Source organism: Lichenostomus cassidix, chromosome 17, assembly GCF_008360975.1.
Source record: "Lichenostomus cassidix isolate B80296 chromosome 17, HeHo_3.0, whole genome shotgun sequence".
Lineage (NCBI taxonomy): Eukaryota > Metazoa > Chordata > Aves > Passeriformes > Meliphagidae > Lichenostomus > Lichenostomus cassidix.
The window spans coordinates 999,869-1,020,689 of NC_139497.1; the positions used below are offsets into that span (position 1 = coordinate 999,869).

Here is a 20,821-nt window from a genome sequence, read left to right on the forward strand (position 1 = left end):
ATGTGTGGCTTAGCAACATATAAATGTATTCAAACAGAATAATGAAATTATCGTGGGGAAACAAAGCAGCCATCACTTGAGGAGATGGAGGGCCTCAAGGAGGAGGAGGATGTGGAGGCCTCTTGGAGCTCTTGTTTGCCAAGACAAGGAAGATGGGACTTATTGTTTCTGCAAATATGTGACCCCCCCCAGCCATCCCCGGCTCACAAAAAGTGTGTAATGAAGCCTCGCTGCACAGTGCAGCTCCCTTGGGCTGGGCTGGAGCTCATTACTGTGGAATTGCTCCATGGACTGAGCCCTTGCAGGGGGAGGCCATGCCTGGCTCTTGCCACAACCACAATGCAAAACTCCATTTCTCCAGTTCTGAAACTGGCCTGGGATTTACGTGGATTTTACCCACCCTCATCCTCACCCATCCCACCTCCCACAGACCCACTGTCTGTCTGTCTCTTGCACTTGCAGCCAGAGCTCTCACAGAAGCGTGGCTGAGGCCCTGGAGCAGAGAAGTGCTGAACCCCATCCTGGATGCAGCACAGCTTTCCTGGGAGAGCCAGGTGGGCTTCTCCTGGGTCTCTGCCAGAGCTCCTGTTGCCAGCAGTACCATTTTCATCAGCTGGTTGGCAGCTTTCAGACAAAGATATCTGGGGATAAACATGTCTCTTTTCTTTACACTATTTGGGAGACAACAAATAGAAGAGGGGACAGTATCTGTGCTGGAATGATCTGTCCCCATTCTGGCCCCCAAGAGCTCCGCAGTGCTTTGCTCTGTGAACAGAATGTGAAGGCACACGCCTGTGTGAGGCTGAGCCACCCTGAGCTCCTCCAGCACCCCTGCAGCTGGGCATTACAGCCTTTTATTATCTGGTTTAGTGCCTGGAAGCACTTGTGGCTGAGCCTGGAGCAGCACGGTGGGGCTGGCGCTGGCGCTGTGCCGACTCCATGAACACAAGTGTGACAGGAGAGCTCTTCTGGTTCAAGATCTTCTCGTTCACCCCAAGCTCAAGGACTGCCCAGCCACGGGGGCAGCTTGGGGGGCTTGCAGGGAGGGTGGCTGTGCACAGCATTCCCTCCAGCCCCAGCCACTGCCATGGCACCGAGCCCAGCCTGGCGTTCTTTCACCCTCTGTGCAGACCTGGGCTTTTAAAAACACACGGAGGGCTCGCCTGAGAAAATAAAACCAAACTAAACAACCCACTTCTTTGCACAGCTGGAGTTTAATAACACATGTGGGTCATAAAATACGCAGAAGCAGGTGAGGGTGGGTGGACAGAGCACAAATGCACTGCTGGTGCAGGTCTCGCTGCCTCTGAGATCCCCACTGCTATGCCCGAAATGCTGCTGCACAGCTACTCCTGGATGCCACCATTTCTGCCTTTCTCATGTGTCCACTGTGGGGAGGAAAGCTGCACTGCTTCTGGGTGGCATCGTCTCGAAAATAGTCTGAGGATGCTCTGCTTAGACACTTCATGTGGAGCAAAATCAGAAACCTGCTAATGCACTGCTTGCCTTGACAAAAGAAAATGTCACAATGCAGAAAAAATATGATCACTCCATCCCTGGTGTATCTTTACTGCACTGTCCACCTGAGGGTCCCCATCCCAAAGCTGCACTGGGAGCACTGGGAGTACCCAGCAGGGGTTGTTAAAGAAAAGAAAGCTAAATATCCTGTGTCCTGAGAAGCTGGGGACTTGCCCAAAGCCAGGCTGGGAAGCTGAGGAGGTAGCAGGGAGCTGCCATCAAGCAGAGGTCTGGGGCTTAGAAGGGATTTCTGGTTTTAATTCTACCCACCTCCATGGTGACATTGGCCTTTCTACAACCTGAAACAGAAGAAGCTAAATGGCTGCTTTTAAGCTCATAAATCCAGTGCTGTCTGAGCACCCCATCTTCCCCAGCTCCCTTTCTCTGGAATCATGGCACTCCCAGCACCCACCAGCACCTTCTGCTTTTCTGACAGGACCCACCAGGGCAGCTTGGAAATAATATGACTCCTGAAGCCTGAGCAGAAAGCAGCTGCCCTCTGGGCAGCCCTCCAACCCACAACCACAGGAACCAGCATCAACAGTAACAAAAATTACAGAAAATTATGTAGGCAAATGTTACCTGAGGATTTGAATGCTGTCAGCTCTACGGCCTGAAAGAGGGGAGAACACAAGTCAGCAGAGGGTATGAGTCTGATGGCTTTGTTGCTGGTGGCCCCCAGCACACTCACTGGGGCCAGGCAGGGCTCCCCAGCACCCAAACACCCACTGTCCCAGCACTGAGTGGCTGCACAGGCTGGGAAACAAAGCCTTCACCCCAGCCCTGAGGGACAGGCACCTGGCAGTGTCCCAGCCACAGCTGCACCTCTTGGCAGTGGGGAGTTGACACCCTGCTCCAAATGCCCACTCTGGGGACCCTTCCAGACCTGTGGTGACCATGCTGGAGACCACAGGAAAATCCAGGAAAGGATGAGAGAGCTTTGTCCCCCTGTGCTGCAGTGGAAAGAGCCCACACAGTCTGGGCTCTGTGCTTAAGGGATGGTTAATGCTCTGGGAGATGTGAAATTCCTACTCCCAGTCCAACAACAACAAAGATCAACAAACAACATTTAAAAAAGCTCAAACACGAAGAACATCTTGTCTGTGTTTGTATCTTCATTCACTCAGTGTTTTGTCATTTTAAGTGTTTTCAAACGCTTTTAAGTAGCATCTTCTCTTCATCCAAACTATTGTGCAGCTGCCAGTGACATTCTGAATTCGCCGCTCCTCTGGTGAGCACCGTGACTCACTTAGCCAGGGAGCAGGGAAAACAGCTCTGGCTTATATAACTGAGGGGCACTGGAACAGCCCCAGCCAGGCAGAAACAGCCCCCACACAGCACAGCGTGGCACACGGAGGGCACAGGGGTGCCCACCAGCTCTGCAGGGCAGGGGGCTCCATGGACCCTCCTGTGGGTCACACCAGCCCTGGGAGCACTGAGCACAGACACTGACAGCCTCAGCCCTGCAGCATCCACAGGAGCCAAAAAGAGAGCAAGTGCATTAAAAATGCAGTGTTTATGCACCAAACATACAGCAAAGCCCTCAGTGACCCTCTCACGGAGGGAAGCACTTTCTGTCTTTGCCTGCTCAGAAATGCCACGGCCTTGGCATTTAGGGGATGTGCTGCTCCTAATGCCCCTGCCTTAGGGAACTCGGGTCCTTGGGCTAATCCCCGTGGCCCACGTCTCACATCCAGTGCCAGGAGCTTAGCCCTGACCCTGGTGCACACAGCCAGCACCTGGCTGGCTGAGAAAAGCATCACCTGCGAGTGAGTCCTGGTGTTGCTCAGCACAAGCAGCCTGGCGCTGCTGCATTAACCACAATATAAATCGTGAGAGATGGAAATATGGATTTTATTGAGCGGCTTCAGAACGATATGCCAGCTATAGAAGTATTATCTATTGGATAAATAAGAGCTGTCTATGTGACACAGGTTTTCAAAGGATAAATATTAGAGAGGGAGAGAGATCCTTCAGTGAGAGACTCATGAAAGTAGTGTTGGATTTTATTCTGAGGAAATTACAGCACTTGTATGACAAGTGCACAAGGATTGATGATCATTTCAATAGCAGGAGGTGGAAGTGGGAGCACAGTAGTCAAATTTAAATTGTTCCCTGCTTTAGGCCATGCCTTGCTAAGCTCTCCATCCCAATGCAGGTAGCACAGCCCTCCTGGGAGAGATGGGACTTTCCCATGGCATGTGCCCCACTGCCTGATGCAATTTGCTGTCCTTGGGAAAGTCTCCTGCCTTGTTTCATATCAAGCTCAGTTTAGGGATGTGGCTTGAATTCAGTGGCACCTCGTGCTCCTGTAGGGCTCTGCTCTCAGCACCCTCCTGGAGTGGCAGCAGCACTGCTTCCCCATGGGCTCAGGCTGAGCCCTTGCCTTGGAATTCACCTGCTCCTCTCTGGAATTCACCTCCTCTCCTGCCCTTGGAAATGGGCCCTGCTCTGCTGCCCTGCTGCCCAGGCTCAGGGGGTGTCCCTACGTAACTGCTGGGCTACAGGTGGGGTGAGGGTGGAAGAATAGCACAAGATGTTACATACCGGTCTCTCTGGTGACATAATCGATGAAATTCCCATGGGAATTTTGGCTCCAAAATTTCCTAAGGGGTGAAGCAGCACAATGACTCAATTGATCAGAAGACAGAAATATTCATGCTTTACCAAGAACTTGGTGCTTTGTGTCCCCCACTGAAGCAAAGGGACCAAAGAGGTTTTCTGCCTCACTTCACTTCATTGAGGAATGCAAAACCTTTTCTCCCCAAAGCCAAAATCGCTATATTTACTGCCACCTTTGCCTTTCCTTCTGCAGAAAATTAGGACACAAACATGGATTTTTGCCTCAGGAGAGTGCAATGCTGCCTTACATGCTGCTGACACCCCTTGCCCACTCCCAGCCAGGCTGCAGGCATGGACCTGACCCACTCTGAGACCCACATGCATGAGAACTCTGCCTTTGCCTTCAGCAGTAGCAGCAGCACAAACCCTGTGAACAGGCATATTGTGTAAATGAATTAATGCAGTGCCAGGTGCACTAAAATTAAGTCTTGGGAATAACATTTCACTGTGGTGTCATTGGCCAGCCTGGGCTAACAGCTACAACAATTCTTTCTTACCTCTGTTGGTGATGTTCTTCACTGGCAGGTCTTTCTGCACAGGGCTTGTCAGGACACTCTCAGCTGCAGGACTCAGCTTCCCTGTCTCCCAGGAGGTTGTGTTTCTTGGACTTGATAAGTAGTTGATGGGATGAGAGCAGTTCTGGAATGACAGGCAAGAGATACGGGACAGTGAAAATTGCAACGAGTCTTCACTACATCCAGATCCAACTTTAAAGATTGATTTCATCAGCACTGCTTTGGCTCCCATCCTGGCCTGGCACAGCAGGCTGCTGCCTAATAGAGGTAGATTATCTTTGGGTCTGTGCTGTCCAACAAGACCGCAAAGAAGGGAGGCAAAAGTAAAAAAATAAGATTTCTTTCCATCATAATCTCCTCAAAGCAGAGCCATGGGACAGCTGGGACCCTCCTCTTGTGGGTGCCTGATGGATGAAGGGGCAGCAGGCATTCCTTCCAACTTACTGTGAATGAGAGGGCTTTCTTCTTGTCCTTCATCCTCTGGATGGCATTCCTCACCTGGAGCAGAGCAAGGACATGAGAGAGAGCCACAGAAGTTCCAGCACAGCTGGAGATCCTCCAGCCAGCCACAGAGAAAAAGCAGTCACTGTTCCAGAAGCAGTCAGGGCTGTGCTGCCTGTTGCAACTGCCACAAGCCAGCTGCCCCCAGATGCCAATACACAGCTGCTGTGACGAGTGACTGAACTCAGCAGGGACATCTCTTACCTCACTGTTTAGGATTACGTAGACCAGGAATATGTAGAGGCCCTGGAGAGGAGAGAGCAGAGGAAGGGTCAGAGACATACAGCTGGTTTAGGCTCCTCTGCATGGAGCAAAGGGGCAGGATGAGCACTGGAATGGGTGAGACTGGCACAGAGGGTGGGCACAGCACAGCCAGGAACAGCCAGGCAGGAAGGATCTTCCACCCTTGAGGGCAAGCTGTTCACAGCCTGCTGCTCTCACACACTGAGGGACAGCAAGCAGTGACACCTTGGTCACCACCAAACGCTGGGCACAGCTGTGTGAGGGATGTGCCCAGGGAGAGTGCCCAGGCCAGCCCTGGAGTGAGCATAGCCCGGGGGCCACAGCCTGGGGCTAATTACAGCTCCAGACCAACCATTTTGGCCTTAAAGCAGCCCTATCTGGCCCTCCAGATTTATGTTATATCTGTGGGGTGTTTTGTTATCGCAGCTAGATAAATCAGCTGCAGCAAGAGATGCAATTCATCTTGTCTTCAACGAGCCTTGCTCTCATCTGCGAGCTCTTGGCAGGCAATGGCAGCAGCCCCCTGGCACCACGCCGTGACCTGTCCTTCAGCCAGCAATGCTGGTCACTCCCCCAGACCAGATTTCTGGCCAGGCTTCCAAGGCAGGTCTTCCTTGAAAGAATCATTCTGGATGAGCATGGGGAGGGGGGAGCGGAGAGGTCGGCTGGGAGGAGAGAGAGGAAGGAGAGGAGGCCCAGCTGCAGCGGCAGGCGGGAGAGGAGCTGCGTTTCTGGAGGAGCTCACTCTGCTCCTGCTCCTGCCCCACAGCACTGCAAGCTCCCTGCTGCTGTTCAGCCACTGCCTGGCCTCCTGCACTGCCTGGCTGCAGAAGGAGTTGTCACGTTTGGTGCTGACACACGGAGCAGCCTTGAAGGCAGGCTGGAGCTTCCGCAAACAAACAGAAAGCAGCCAAACAAAAACCAGCCCCAGCAGCACAGCAACTGCACAGGACCAACATGGGAAGAAACACTCTGGCCTCAAAGGAAATTCCAAGTCATCCATAGGACAGTCAGCAAAGGGGCTGAAATGGGATGGCTTTCTCTCAACTCTGCAGTTTCTCACCAGCACTCTGGGGCAATCTGCAGATTGTCCTGAACTTGCTAATGAGGGAACAGAGGCAAATGAGTACAGCACAGTCATTTCTGTCACACAGCTCTGAGTCTGCAGTTCTCTGCTGCTCAATAACCCAAGCACGGCACGAGGAGACACAGAGAACTGATGCTATGTTTAATTATCATTAAGACAGGCCTCCTGCCATCCTCCTGATGTCCTTAAGAGCAGAGATGGGGAGAGGCAGCCCTGGTCTGGCCTTGGGACATCCCATCGGAGCCCCGACGGATGTGCGTGAGCAGCACTGCCTGCTGGAGCTGTGCCAGCCACAGGCAGAACATCCCTGAGCACCAAACCCCTCATGTGCACGTGGTGATAATGCTGGGCTCACCCTGGGAGAGCTGTGCCAGTGCTGCTCTGAAAACAGCCAACTGTGCCAGAGGGAAGCACCACAAACCCGGCTGCTCCGTAAGCTCGAGCTACAGCAGGAGCCAATTTCTATGGAAATCAAAGAAAAAAGGGGGATGGGAGTGGAAAACTCCTTGAGTCCCAGTGGTTTGGAGGGCGTGCCCAGTTGCTCCCTTGTGTTCCCTAGAGTAGGATTTGTCCCCAAGCACGGGGCAAGGGACCCTGAATAGGCAGTGCCAAGAGCCAGGAGTGCCCAGGGAGCTCCCTGGGACAGCATGGGGGCAGGCACAGCCCCAGGGCTGCTCTGACCCACGCTGAGCCCCTCAGCTGCCTGCAGAGAACTCTGTGCTCCCCTCGGGACCATGTTGGGAGCAGTGGTGTTCAGGGGTGCTCAGGGGTGTTCAGTGCTGCTCTAGCTCCATCTACAGCTGCCTTCTCTCAAGGTTTGCAAGGCCTCTGTTAATGCTTTGAATTGCAGGTGGCAAGCACGTGTTCCAGGACTTTTTGCCACCGTGTGTCCCTGAGTTCCAGATATCCCGAGGTCCTGAGAACAGCCCCAGCTTGGTGCAGAGCTGAGCACTCCTGGCTGCTATGACTTACACAATTTGCCTTGCTCCCATAACCACATACCAGCTGGTTAAAGCTTTAAAGTCTTTTGTGAAAACAGTAAACTCAGAAGTAAATATTAAGTATTGCTCTATGCATCCGGAAATGATGTTACTTTCTGCCCTTCAGAATTCCCTATTAACATTAACTTCTTAGCAACATGACTGAAATGCAGCAGTCATGGCCATGGCCCTGGGAGATACCAAGACAAACAGAGAGTCTTAAAAATGTAGCCAGGTGACAAAGAGGAATGAAGAGGATGAAGGAGATTATATGATCCACACCGGACAAGCCAGAGCTAGAAACAGCCCCCAAACTTCCAGATGTCCCATGCAAGGTTCTGATCACCAGCCCACCAAAGCTGCTCCACCAAACACCCCTGCATCTCACCAGATCCCAGTACAGCTGTCACTGGGCACTGGGACCATTGTTGGGCAGCAGCTGCATGGCTGCAGTCAGCATGGATTTCTGGGGTAAAGATTTTCAGTGCTTGATTCCTAGTTCTTCCCCAGTCTCCCTGCAGTAAAGCTGAACTCGAGGCAAGGGGAAGGTGGCTCTGCCTGTGCTGTTCACAGAGATCACAACCTCTCAGAATGTCTGAACAGGAGCCAGATGGAAACCACCCATCCTGGAACACACCATCCAAGCAGCACTCAAGCACGCTGTGCCTGGGGGTGACCTTTGGCAGGCTCTACCAGGGACAGTGGCACCCACAGCCCAGCCCTGCCCTGCTGGGAAGAGGCTCATTTCCCGGATACAAACAGCAGGAGGGATGTCTGCCCCATTTGACTGCACAGGTGCCATTTTAATTACCCATTATATGAGCAAATAAAAACTGTAATGAGTTTGTAACTGCCATTTTGAAACTACATTGATGTCAGAAAACCTAACACAAGGAGCAAGATTTGAACTGGAAAACTGTGGCACGAGCAGGACACCACCAGAGACTCGTGCTGAGGGCCATTAGATGAGCAAGGTCTCCAGAGTTGTATTTTGTATCTTGGAAGGATGAACTGAGTTTCCTCAGACAAAACAGCCCAGTGGCTTGGGAAAGCTGGGCTGGCTTCAGAGCTGACAAATGTCCCTGGCCACAAGGACAGGTGGAGTACACTGAAGCACAGGAATCTGCTTGGCTGTGACCTGGGGACCCACCTGGAGCAGGACTCACCTGAAGGGAGTTCAGCGCGATGAAGACATAAGCCCAGACGATGCCGAGGTGGACGAGAACCCCACACACCCAGGTGAGCCCCAGCACGGGCAGCAGCACCAGGATGGGCTTGGCTGTGGCCCTGGCAGGAGGAAGAGCTCAGGGTTACCCGGGCGCATTTCAGAGATGAAGCACTACCAAGACAGTAGCTGTGGAACAAATTCCTTTGCAAACAAAATAAGACAGGAAAAACCAAACATTTCACCTTTCAGACCCCCAGTGCCAGCCCTGCTCTTCATTTATCACTGCAAGTTAGCAAGAAGGGATCTCTTTGACGTCATTAGCCATGAGAAAACAGCTATTTTCCCCCAATTTCTGCTACAAGGAGGGTTTCTCTGTTTGTTTTATTTGCACATGGATGTCACCCTGCCCTCCAGCAATGCCCTATCTTTGTGCTTCTGTAAATTTGGGAAAATTTATTTATGCTACAGGGGAACAATGCGTGTCTAGCAGGGGTATCCGGCGCCAGCTAACAACAATAAAGATTCACTGAGCATGATAAAGTAATGACTCAGGCAGCAGTTTTCTAGAGGTCTCTCAGTATTGACTGATTACAGAAGTCCCCACTGCCTCTTCCCCTGTGTATGTAATCCCCACCAGCCTGACTTTCAACCCACCAAGTCTCAATTTTGGCTTTCTGCAGGCACTGCTGAGGATCTCCCATCCCAAAAGGGTGAGATTTAGGAGTGTGAGTGCAGATGGAGACCAGCACAGGGCTCCCCAGGCTGAAGGTGCTGCCTGGGCTTCTCAGCTGGCATTAGAGCAGCCAGACTGTCTTTGGGTGAGACACAGCTACCCCGGGGGAGAGAATCCCTTCTGCTCTGACTCTCACAGCTCACTGTCTTTCGCTTGGCCAAGCTTTTCTGGGCAACCTGTGCCAGTGCCTCACCACCCTCACAGGAAAGGATTTCTTCCATGTATCTAACACCATCTCATATATTTCACACCCAGAGCCAGGCCTTTTCCTGCTCACCAGATCTGAGTTCCAATCTGGTTCTCCAGGCTGCTGTTGGGTGTCAGCATCTTGGATCTCCTGCGAGCACTGGCCACAGTCACCATCACCACCCGCAGCAGCACGAAGGTGTTCACCTGCCAGGGGAGAGCTCTTACACTCAGTGACATTCTGTAATCTCAGCTCCAGGGGGTGAGAATTTTCTGCTGGAAACTAGTGTGAGAACTTGAGGACAAAATATCATTACCAAGAAAGCAATGAAATCAAAGACTTTGCAGAGCTATCGACACATGTATGAAATCTAGGGAACTTATCCCAAAACGTCTCCTTCAGAAAGTCTTCCCTGTTAAATGTCTTTTCTAGACCCCTTACACATTGCACCAGAGGAATCCCACGTTCCCAGCAGGGTTTGGCACTTACAGCCAGGATGAAGAGCACGGGCCCCACGAAGGCCCAGATGGCGTTGGTCTGCACGTTCAGCCAGCAATGGTTGGCTGCCACATACTTGTTAAAGGAAGTTGCAAGGGTCACCCCCACGATAAGGACTGGAAGCCCTGCAGAGAAAAACACAGGTTAAACCCTGGGAAAAGCAGAGATGCCCCACACAGGGCACTGTGCACCAGACAATTGCTTCAAAACCCCCCTGACCAGACACAGTCCAGCAGGAGCCTCCGAAACCCCACGAGCAACATCAATTCTCTGCAGCTGAAATCTGTCCTGGCTCAACACAGCCAGATTTACAAGCTGTCAGCATCTTTCTCTAAGGTATAAAGCATTCCAAGTCCTTAGTCCTGACCAAAGCAATTTATTCCTCAGATTGCTTTTTTAACAAAATGGACAATCAAAGACATAAAACAATCCAAAATACTTGAGGTGGTTGCCCAGTGTCCAACTAGGTGTGTGTTCTTCAAGCAGCACATCCTCAGAGAGGCTCCTTTTTGACACAAAACTCAGCTTATTCAAATGAATTCTATGTCCCTAAAGGGCTCCCTCAGAATAAAAGGTGCTTAGTGAAGAACACATTTATATTTAATTACCATCAGACAATAGTGATGCTCTCCAAGAACAAGAACTTACCATAAATCTCCTCCTCCATTTTTTTTTATTGAGCACTTGGATTTTGAAATATAACAGCTGCTTTACTTATACTCTAAGACTGGAAATTTGACAAATAATTCAAGAGAGCCTCTGCAGAGCACTGGCACCCAGCTTACATATTGAATTAAACCAAACATTTGTGAATGTCTGCTATCAAAACTTTCACTAGAAAAAAAAATTTCCTGAGGACCCCAGGCAGAGAAGTGTGCAGATACCCCAGCCTGTCACGTAGTAGAACTTCATTCTCCTGTCTTCGCTCATGTTGACTGCTACCACTTTGCTCCAGAGCAGAAGCCCCTCTACCAGCATCCATGAGAAGGCTGCCATGAAGAAGAGGTGCAGGAAGGCAGTGACCATGAAACACAGAACCTGGAGAGGAGAGAAACCACAATTGCAGAATGTATATAGGTGCATGTCCAAACACAGGGACATAATTCTGTCCTAGATGCCAGTTACAGGTAATTAATAAAAGGGTTTACACTTCTTTTCTGTTGCTCTGACAGTGATGCTGGAGCCTGGGCTGAATAGGACATTCCTGGTGAGCTCACCTGGTTGGTCTTGGCCAACTCACTGAACATGAGCAGAGCTTCTCCTGCAGCCAGGGCAAAGATGAGGTTCTTGTGCACAGTTGTTCGTTCACTCTTGGGGAGGCTGGGGAGGCAGAGAGGGAGCCCTGAGCTGCAGCCAGACAGGAGGGTGTCCTCCCTGTGCTCTCCGTGCTGTGCAGGCCTGCCTGGGCAGCGTCTGGTCTCTCTGCCACTCACTGCAAACATGACAGTCTAAGGGGCAGGGGACAGCCCTGCTGAGCAAGCACGTGGTGCTGGGGACACATTTGGATACAGCTGCTCAAGCCTTGGCCATGGCTTCAGAGAGCAGGCAGTGAGAGGGAGGTGCAGGGAGCCTCTGCCGTGCTCACAAGGCAGATATCTGTGCTTGCCAAGTGACACAGAAGCGTTGGCAATCAAAGAAATAGTCCTTGCTCCATTTATTTTATAAAAATTAATTCTAGCACAGCGGCTTTTATAGTAAACATCGTTAGCAATTGATAAAAATCTTGACACAGACACCCAGGTGTGTGCACAGCTCAACGAGCATCTCCACAGAAACAACCAGGGCTGAGCCTCTCTCCAGCCAACAGCCACTCCCCTCTATCACAGACTCTGCAGCTCCCCACACACCTGCATCACCCTGCTGACAAAGGACACCTTGACAAAGGCTCTGAAGTAAAATATCAAGGAGAAAATACAGACAAGGCTACAAGTGTCCAGGCTTTTCTTACCGAACTACCAAGAATAAAATGAAGGTGACTGTCAAGGCACAGAAGGAAACTCCACATCCAATAAAAGTCAAGGTCTGCAACGTGAACTCCTCCTTGGAGGTCCTCTGCTCCAGACATGAAACAACAGAAGACACAAATTCCCCATGAATTAACCACACACCCAACCGCAGCAGCTGACAGGCTCCTCACATACCTGCAGCTCATACACCTGCAGCAGGATGGCAAAATTTGTGGTGTGGTTGCAAAAACAGGCAGTGGAATCCAGGAGAGACATCACCACAGAGCAGCCAGCTGTGGACCACATCCCACCAGCATCTGGGCTAACACGCAGCAAAAACAGAGAAAACACATGGAAATTACCTTCCACTTCCACAAAAAACCAGAGCATTATGGGAATGTCATTCTCCCACAAAAGTTGAAAGCAGGTCTTCATGTGGACTTCCCTTTGGTTTACACTTTCTCTTAGCAGCTTTGCCTCATCCAGCAGGCACGTGATGAAAATAGATCTAGTGTCAAAATGTGCATTAAAAAGCGGAGTTCAGCCACCACAGCTTCAAACAGAGCCCAGTAACTGCACGGCTCTGCGAAGAGCTCCCTGTGCAGCCCATTAACTGGGGATGTCTAACTCTCCCCACCAGCTCAGCCTGCCACAAACCCAGCACAGTGACACTGGGCTCTGGATCCCCAGGACAAGCCAGCCAGTCTCAGCCATCCAGCAATGCTCCCATCTGGCCTGCCTGGGCAGGGACCATGGCTGCAGCTCTGTGCCCAGGGGCAGCACTGCCCCTCTGAGCCTCCCCAGCACCACAGGAAGGTCAGGATCAGGGCAGGGATGCTGGGAACCTTTGGACAGTAACCATCTGCTTCCAAAAACACACTCTTCCCACCTTCCCCAAACTGATCCATGCCTGCTACAAGTCTGGGATTCTAAGGAGGTTTTTTTCACTTGAATGACTTAATTACCAATCCATAATATATCACAGCCTCAGTGCTCTCACAGCAGTGACATTCAGCAAAAACATATCCCAGTGCCAGGCAGGATTTATGAGGCTGGGAGTCCTGCATGTCTTTGGGCCATATATCTTGGACAAACTCTTCTTTGTCACAGGCAGCAATCAAAATTAACTAGGGCTTTTCATTTTAGTTGTATATACCTCATTAAAGGTCACGTGCTTGTGAGTGACTTCTCCAAAGGAAATCTTCCCAGGAAAGCACTCTGTTTCAGCAGACAGGAGATGTCAGCATGCAAAGGAGGCAAAAAATCCCAGATCCCTACTCTTACCATCAAATTTATATTGAGATGTTTGCTTTTCCAGTGGAAATAAAAAGCTCATAAATCTGGGGAGTCAAACTGAAACAAGGCACCTGAGGCTGAAGTTCCAGAAGGCACAGATGGGCCCCACCAGAGTATCGGGCAGGTCCTGCAGGCAGAGAGGGGAGAGAAGAAGTCACACAGCCAAGCCCATGCTGGGCACAAGTGGGTGCAGGTCACTCACACAGCTGTAACAGGGTCTGTCAGCACAGGACAAACATCCCCAGGGACACAGGAGTCAAGGTGGGAGCCCTGGGCGTGGGACACCCGTCAGCCCAAAGCTCTGGGGTGCTGAGCCGTGCTGTGGACAGCCGGGTGAGGCTGTTTGGTGCCGCTGGCAGGAGGTGGAGGGGAGCACAGCCCCTCGGGGTACCTGGACACGGTGCTGCAGGCGGTAGCGCACCGACGTGCTGATCTCCTGGTAGTCACTGAGCAGAGCGGATGAGATCACAGCTGTGCCCACCGTGGTGCTCAGGTACCTGCCGGGAAAGGACGCTGCTCACAGGCACGGCAAGCACAGGATGTGCTCAGAAAATGACAGGACAGGTGGAGAGATCCCGACAGCTGCCGAAGTGCACCGGGGCCGCCAGCAAAGGGCCTGGGCACGGGGCAGACAGATTTTGGGATACCTGGCAAACCCCACCACTGCCCGTCACTGCGGGACAGGCACTGGAGCATCCCAAGGATTTCAGCTGTGCAGCGCAGGGCTGAGCGTGCGCGGGATGTGCGGGCGGCCATCCCCACCTAGTGTTCGGAGCTCCGGGAGAGCAGCGCGCCCGGCCTCCCGCTCCGGGAGCCACCATCGCCACCAGCTCCAGAGACACCTTCTGCCCAGCCAGACGGAACCTGCAGTGGCCCCTGCGGGCTCTGTCCCCTGCCACCCCAGCAGAGCTGGTAAGCCCCGGGAACTAGAGGCACCCACGGTGCATCTCGGTGCACAGGCAGCCCCAGCGCCGGGGCTGGGATGGATCAGGGTGAAGGTGATCCCAAAACTGAGGCACCAACTCAATGAAGATTTGAAAATGAGCTATTCTGTGGTGTTGAGGGCAGTCCTGGGGCACAGGGGGTTCTGTTTCACTCACTTCTGTCCCCCATTAGAGGCAGCCACGTCCTGGGACACAGCACTGGTGCCAGTGCTGGACAGGCAGCGCTGCAGGGAGCTGTAGCCAAACCACATGTTCTTCACTGTGACTCTGCGGAGACCTGGAGGGAAGAGCATGGGGACAGGTACAGAACACAGGGCAGCCCTGGGCACCACTGCCCTCATCTGGGGTGTGACACTGGCGCTCCAGAACACCCTCAGCTCCAAGCTGTGTCTCTAGAGAGGCTGTACAGAGTCTCTGCCCCACAGTCCATCTCCCTTTTGCTGAGGGCATCCCCTCCCCACACCCCTCCAGACCCCACGAGTGCAAGGTAAACAGTTTGTACCATTAAGGGAGGTGCTGCAGAAGTACCAAGGGAAGTTCAGGTGTCATAACAAACCTCTGGTTTTCAGCCTTTGTATTTCTTCCGCAGGCACTTCGATGAGGTCGTGCCTGCCTTTCTCAGGGGTCTGGATCACGTATGCCTCACCACTCAGCTCCTGCTCGCTCAGCTCCAGCTCCCTCACCTCCATCCCTGTGCATGGGTAAAACCAGCTGCTGAACCAGGGTACAGCCTTCCTCCAGAGCTACTGCTACAGCACAGTACCACAAGGACACTACAGCCCCAGCCAAGAGCCCCAGCAGCAGCAGAGAGATCCCTTTCTGTGCAAACCGTGGGCATCTGGGCTCTGTTTCTCCCTCTGTTTCTCCCAAAGGTTTCTTACAATCCTCTTGCAATCCACTGCATGAGAGGTACCCTCACACTGTGACGCTCTGGGCAGAGGAAACAGGGAGCAGGCTGCAGGGTTGGCAAGAGGTGAGCCAGAGGAGGAAAGGAGTCAGGAGTGGACCTGGACTGGGAACCAGACAGGGTGACTGATCTGGGTCACGGTGAGGTTCCCTCCAGTGCCACTCACCAACATTCCCATGTTGGATTGTGATCTTTGTCCTCTCTGCAGTCAGCAGCGGCATCAAGAGTGACACCATTCTGTCACAGAGCTCAACAACAGCCATGGGTCCCCTGATAACCTGCAAACACAGACAGAGCAATGGAAATCAACACCTGCATTGTCAGACCTCCCTTCCTACAGCTCACAAGAGTTTCCTTAAATGTTTGATCCTTGGCAGAAGAAAGAGAAGTTGGGACTCAAGGCTTTGGCTTTGCTTTTCTGTGACTTCTTTACTAAGGATGTTCCCAGTTCCTTCAGCAAGGAGACAAGTCTGGCAATGAGGGAAACTTGCTGTTCTGCATAAAAAGCCATTAAACAGCAAGGAAATAAATAACTAAATGAGCTTCTGGAAAGAAAGATCTTTAGACTTGACTCCTGATTTTTGCAAATCTGTAGAACAACCATCTGCTCTTCCTGGAAAAGGTTTTACCCAGAAATAGACTGTGCAGCTGAAGGGCAGCAGAAGAGAATGGAGAAAAACCTCACAAGGGTGGGATGATGGAAATCCCTCATGCAAAGCCTGATGGTGTTTGGAGCAGTGTGGGGGCTGATGACAAACAGGCACAGAAAACAGAGCACACTATAAAAGGAAGGACCTTGCCCTGCTAGACAGCAGGATGTGGGAGCAAGGAAACTACTCAGCACCAGGAATCTGCAAACTCTCAATCCAGGCTGACAAAGTGGAGAAGTTTGAAGAGAGCTGAGTCAACCACTGGAGGGGTTTGCAAGGAAAGCATCACTACACTGCACTTGTTTGCACAAGGGCTCAGTTGTACCTCCAACAAATGAGGCACCAGGGAAGCAGCAGCCCCTGATCTGAGCTGGTGAAGAGGCTCCATGCCTGTGCTCGCAGCATTTTCACATGATCCAGAGCGTGGCCACAAAGGCTACAGGTGATCATGCAAGGACAGCATGGCCAGCCTGTGGTCATGCAGAAGGCCAGGGATGAACAGATCCAGCACATGGCAGTCAGAGTGGTGACACCATTACCTGGCTGATCGATGACCATGTCCCGACATTCTGCTCCTCCAGAATTAACTCTGTCACTTCCATGTAATACTGGCCCAACTGCTCCAACATCTCCAGCTCATCTCCCTCCTGGACTTCCATATCTGAAACTTGCTTTAGTAGCTGAAGCACTGCAAGGAGGTCAGATGGCTCAAGCATGGGCATTTCTCCTTCTCTCAGAACAGTTGCCAAGACATCAAGAGCATCAAGAGCCACAGAGAGGTTCATGTCTTGCACATCACTTGTGAAGACGCTGTCAGGAATCTGTCATGGAAAAGATGATTTAGTTCAGTGCAGAGTCCTGACTCTCCTTGATCATCAGCTGTGCCTTGGCAATGCCCTGGCATCAGGACACCTGTCTGGCCAACCAGGAATATCCTGAGGGAAGGGATCTCTTGTCCAGACTCCCATCCTCAGAGAAATGAGTCAATCTGAAGCAACAATTTGCTTGTTTGGTCACAGCCAAAGTCACAGCTGTGTTGGTTTCAATCTCCAGCAGCAGTTCAGGAAAGGTCACAGGCACAACTGCTGGCAAAGTGACCTCAAGCAGCAGTAGGTGTCAGCACACCCACCCAGCAGCTCCCACCTGCTCCAGGTGCCACTTGCCACTGCTGGGGCTGCAGGACTCACCACATTCCTCGCTGCAAGGTTGTTCACACGGCTAGCAAGTGAGTGATTGGACTCCAGCTGAGCTCTTTTCAGTTGCCAGTATGCATCTGGAATAAACCAGAACCAGAATCACTGCTGAGGTGTCCAACAGCATGGGTAACACATGCCATATTCAAAGCCTGGGCAATGGTCCTCAGATGGTGGCTAAGTCTGCAGGACAGGCAGGACAAGGAGACTTCACAGCTGTATTCTATTTTCAACACAAGATCTCATCCAGAGAGACAGTTTAACACTCGTTTTCTACCTCTACCCATGCTCCCTTGGCCAATGAGTCTGGAGATGCCTGGACTGGGAGGCTCTCCACAGCACTGCATCCAAAAGCCATGGAACGTGTTCCACCACTGCTCAGCTGGGGAGGAGCCAAAACCCCTGTCAGAGTGCAGCAGCTGGAGCAAAGTCCCAGCCCCAGCAGGTTTTGCATGCGACCCACTCAGAGCAGGCACAGGGCCTCCCCATCACTGGCCACCACCCCAGCTGGGACCTCCAGGAGTGTGTGAGGTGGAAGCAATGGGTAAATTACTAGCAGATGCCGTACCCTTTCTGTAGCGACAGATGAAAGGCAAAGTCTGCAAACAAGATGCATAACTGAATCCACTGCTGCCAGCTTCCAAAACTCTGCATTCCTCAACAGGCCCTGTGGAAACACACACAGACAGAAGGGCCAAGTCTCCCAGGGACACGCCATCCTCAGCAGGTATCACTTTTCCTGCAGCAATCCACACACCCTGGTACAACAAACACCATGGGCTGTGCCTTCAGCAGCCCCAGAGCCAGAGCAGAGGAGAGGCTGGGATCAGAAATGGCTCCCAGCTGGTACCTCCCCTCCAGAAGAAACTGGGAGGTGACAGTGCCAGGTCCCGAGTTCGTGGCTGATCAGTATTGTCACCCCAGCTTGGCTGAATGCCCGAGTCCCTCCTCCCAGCCAAGAATCAAAGGGTTGGTTGTACAAATGGACAGAGAATGTCATCCCTGCCAAGGAAGCCATTTCTCTCAGTAGAAGAGAAATCCCATTATTAGCTCAAGACATTTGAGCAGCCGACTGTGCCAGGGTCATTGCAGGGGTCTCCAGTGAGCAAGGCTTTCATGATGACTGTGACTTCAAGTACAATTTTGAAACTGCCCAGCCCAGCTCTGAATGTGCTTCTGCTTTTCTTCCCCAAGGAGAAGCATCATTCCAAAAACTGCAGCAAATGCCCTCTCTAAGGCTAGGACTGGCTTCTCGGACTGTCCTTGCATGCTGACTCCTCTGCAGAAGGGCCTGAAGCCACAAGGATAGTGAGACTTACCTGGGCAAAGAAGCTGTGTGGTGACTGCTTGAACAGTGCTCTCCACCTCCAGGGCATTTGAGCTCCATGCAAAAACAAGGTCTTGTTCTACCACCCAGCACGAGCGAACTTTCTCAATCTGCTCGGCGCCAAGGACTTTCTGCCAGATGTGCAAGTCAGTGATGTTCCCACTGAAGGACTCCTTTGCCCTGAAGGTGCCCCCTAGGGAATCTTGATCCTGCCCAATTATGAAGGTCCCCTGGCCAAAGATGGCCTGGGGGGCAGATGGCCCCACAGAACACAAACCACTGGCAGACGCCCTCCTTTTCCCATCGGCATAGATGGCCCAGGTCCCATTTTCCTGCTGCCAGGTCACACAGAAGTGATGCCACTGTCCATCAGCACGGAACACAGGCAGGTAAGGGGAATGGTGCCCGTGGACTATGAGAGCAAACCGAACAAAGCCTTCCTCATCCAAAAAACCGCGGAGCTGGAACTCATTAATGAAAGCAGGCGCGGCATAGGAGAAGATGGTAGCGATCTCCTGGGTCCTGGTGTCCCACTGGAGGTGGGCACAGGCTGTGACAGCAGGCAGTGCTGGGAAGTCAGAGAGCACCTTCACATATTTTGTGTCTGTTTTGTTTCTGAATACCAGGACTGGTACAGTGTGGCCCCCTAGAAGGAGAAATTTCAGTCAGCAGAAAGGAAGAAGGACAAGTCAATAAAGTGACAATAAAAAAACAAGTGACAACTTTTCCAGTCATATTTTTCAGAAGGAAAACATATCTCCAAGTAGCCCATGTCCACTTATACTCACGTCTCCTCTTTGTTTTGTGCAGGACACTGTCCCTTTCCCTCAGCCAGACAGAACCTCTGATGTGGTGGGACTGCAGCAGTTTGCTGAAGGAATCTTGCTCACTGTCCTGGGGCTCGAAGAGCAGCTGAGCAAAGCGCTGCTCACAGTACCTGTCAGCTTGCCACCAGTCCAAAGCAGTGGCCACGTATTCATATGTGTGTCTTGGTGTCTCAATTGTGACAGGACCAAAGCCTGGAGAAAGACACACATAGCCATGATATGGAAACAGAAACCTCTCCAGCTCGCTGTTAAAAACACTGCTGGTGCTCCCTGCAGGAGCTGATGGCAGGAGCTCATCTGCCCATGCAGCCCTTGGGATGTTCCGTGGGCACAGTGTGACAAGCTCACACTATATTGCACCTAAACTGAGGGACACCTGTGAGTTTGCCCCAAAGCAGCTCTCTGGCCCAGGGCTGTAGCTGGGCACACTCCCGTGGGACACACAAACCACACCCAGCTCAGCTCAAAGGAAAAGCTCACTGTGCTTTGCCCAGGGATGGCCCTCAGAGAAGCATGTTCAAAAGAGTTATGTAAAAAAACCTTTTCTTGTTTTATCCCCACTTCCCAGCTCCTCTCAGCTTCTGCAATTGCAGATGCAATTTACAGGCACAAAATAATCTGTTTGGTTTGCAGTTGCAGTGGGGCACAGAGCAGCAGCTGAGCAAACAGCCTGGCAAATACCAGCTCTGCAAACAGCATTTTAGGCACTAAATAGGGTAACAGAAAAAGTTTCTTTACCTTTGTTTCCACAGCCAGACACTTTTTGTTTCTTTGTGCTGGATATTGCTTGTAAAACACATAGAGTGCTGATAAAAATACTAACCTTTAGAAGTCTGGTTCTTGGCAAGGGCTGCAAAGGCAAGGAGACTCCTGGACAGACCGACCTGGTGGAGAGGATGTGTTGTAACATTCAGAGAAACATTATTTCAAATAACCAGAATAAAAAACCAAAAACTGTAAAACTCACCAGAAAGCTGAAGAACCAAGAATCAGGTCTCAAGTCTCTCCTAAGCATGCTGCCAGCTGGAAAGCTTTCACCCTTTGCTAGAATAAATAATATATTGCTGGAGATGCATCACCGAGATAGAAGCATTCTGCAGAAAGCCAGTTCCCTGACAAAGCTGCTTCCCTTAGAAAGTCTCGAATCAAAAAGGAGAAAACAACTCCCTCTGAAGTACCTGTCCTGGACAGCATCTTATCCAAAGAATTTCCAGTTCTTCTTGAAGAACTCAAGGTTTCAGTTTAACATTTGTTTGCAGGATACAAAATAATTAAGCACAAAACATAGAGATGTGCAATATTAACGAACAGGCAAGTTCACAGAGCCTCTTTATCTGCATTAACTAAATTAAAAAGCCACCATAAATGGCATCATTAAACAGTGTTGCATCACCGGCAGCTTTTCCCGTTGCCTTTAAAACCCGCAGAAACAGAGCACCAGAATAGACCCCGCAGAGCAGTAAATCCAGCCTCCATGAGCCCAAGCACAGAGCCCAGCACCACGGAACCGTCCAGGGGAGGTGCCCAGCGGCAGGGCTTGGCAGTGAGCCCCCGCCTCCCCACCTCTGCCCCAGCGGGAGGAAACCCTGGGTGCATGGCAGTAAAAAAACCCAGTAAAACCGTAGATGAGGGTACGTAAAGACACAAAGATGGAAACAGGCAATGCAAGCGCCAATGCA

The 20,821-nt window shown here is 51.6% G+C and overlaps 1 protein-coding gene across 1 annotated transcript; it reads right to left on the reverse strand.

Annotated features, from left to right (window-relative positions):
• Window positions 1-1,238: 1,238 nt before the first annotated feature.
• On the reverse strand, window positions 1,239-20,643 carry ADGRD2 (adhesion G protein-coupled receptor D2). Its single transcript, XM_085076685.1, has 25 exons — window positions 20,110-20,643; window positions 19,966-20,026; window positions 19,104-19,334; window positions 18,308-18,961; window positions 17,557-17,655; window positions 16,983-17,068; window positions 16,335-16,616; window positions 15,312-15,423; window positions 14,795-14,929; window positions 14,395-14,515; window positions 13,686-13,791; window positions 13,366-13,421; window positions 12,194-12,320; window positions 12,001-12,104; window positions 11,270-11,372; window positions 10,937-11,090; window positions 10,044-10,177; window positions 9,645-9,760; window positions 8,633-8,753; window positions 5,361-5,402; window positions 5,100-5,153; window positions 4,638-4,779; window positions 4,066-4,124; window positions 2,101-2,131; window positions 1,239-1,462 (listed from the first exon to the last, which is right to left on the reverse strand). Exons 1-25 carry the CDS (start codon window positions 20,155-20,157, stop codon window positions 1,347-1,349), a joined length of 3,294 nt encoding a protein of 1,097 aa, XP_084932811.1. The 5' UTR covers window positions 20,158-20,643; the 3' UTR covers window positions 1,239-1,346.
• Window positions 20,644-20,821: the final 178 nt, after the last annotated feature.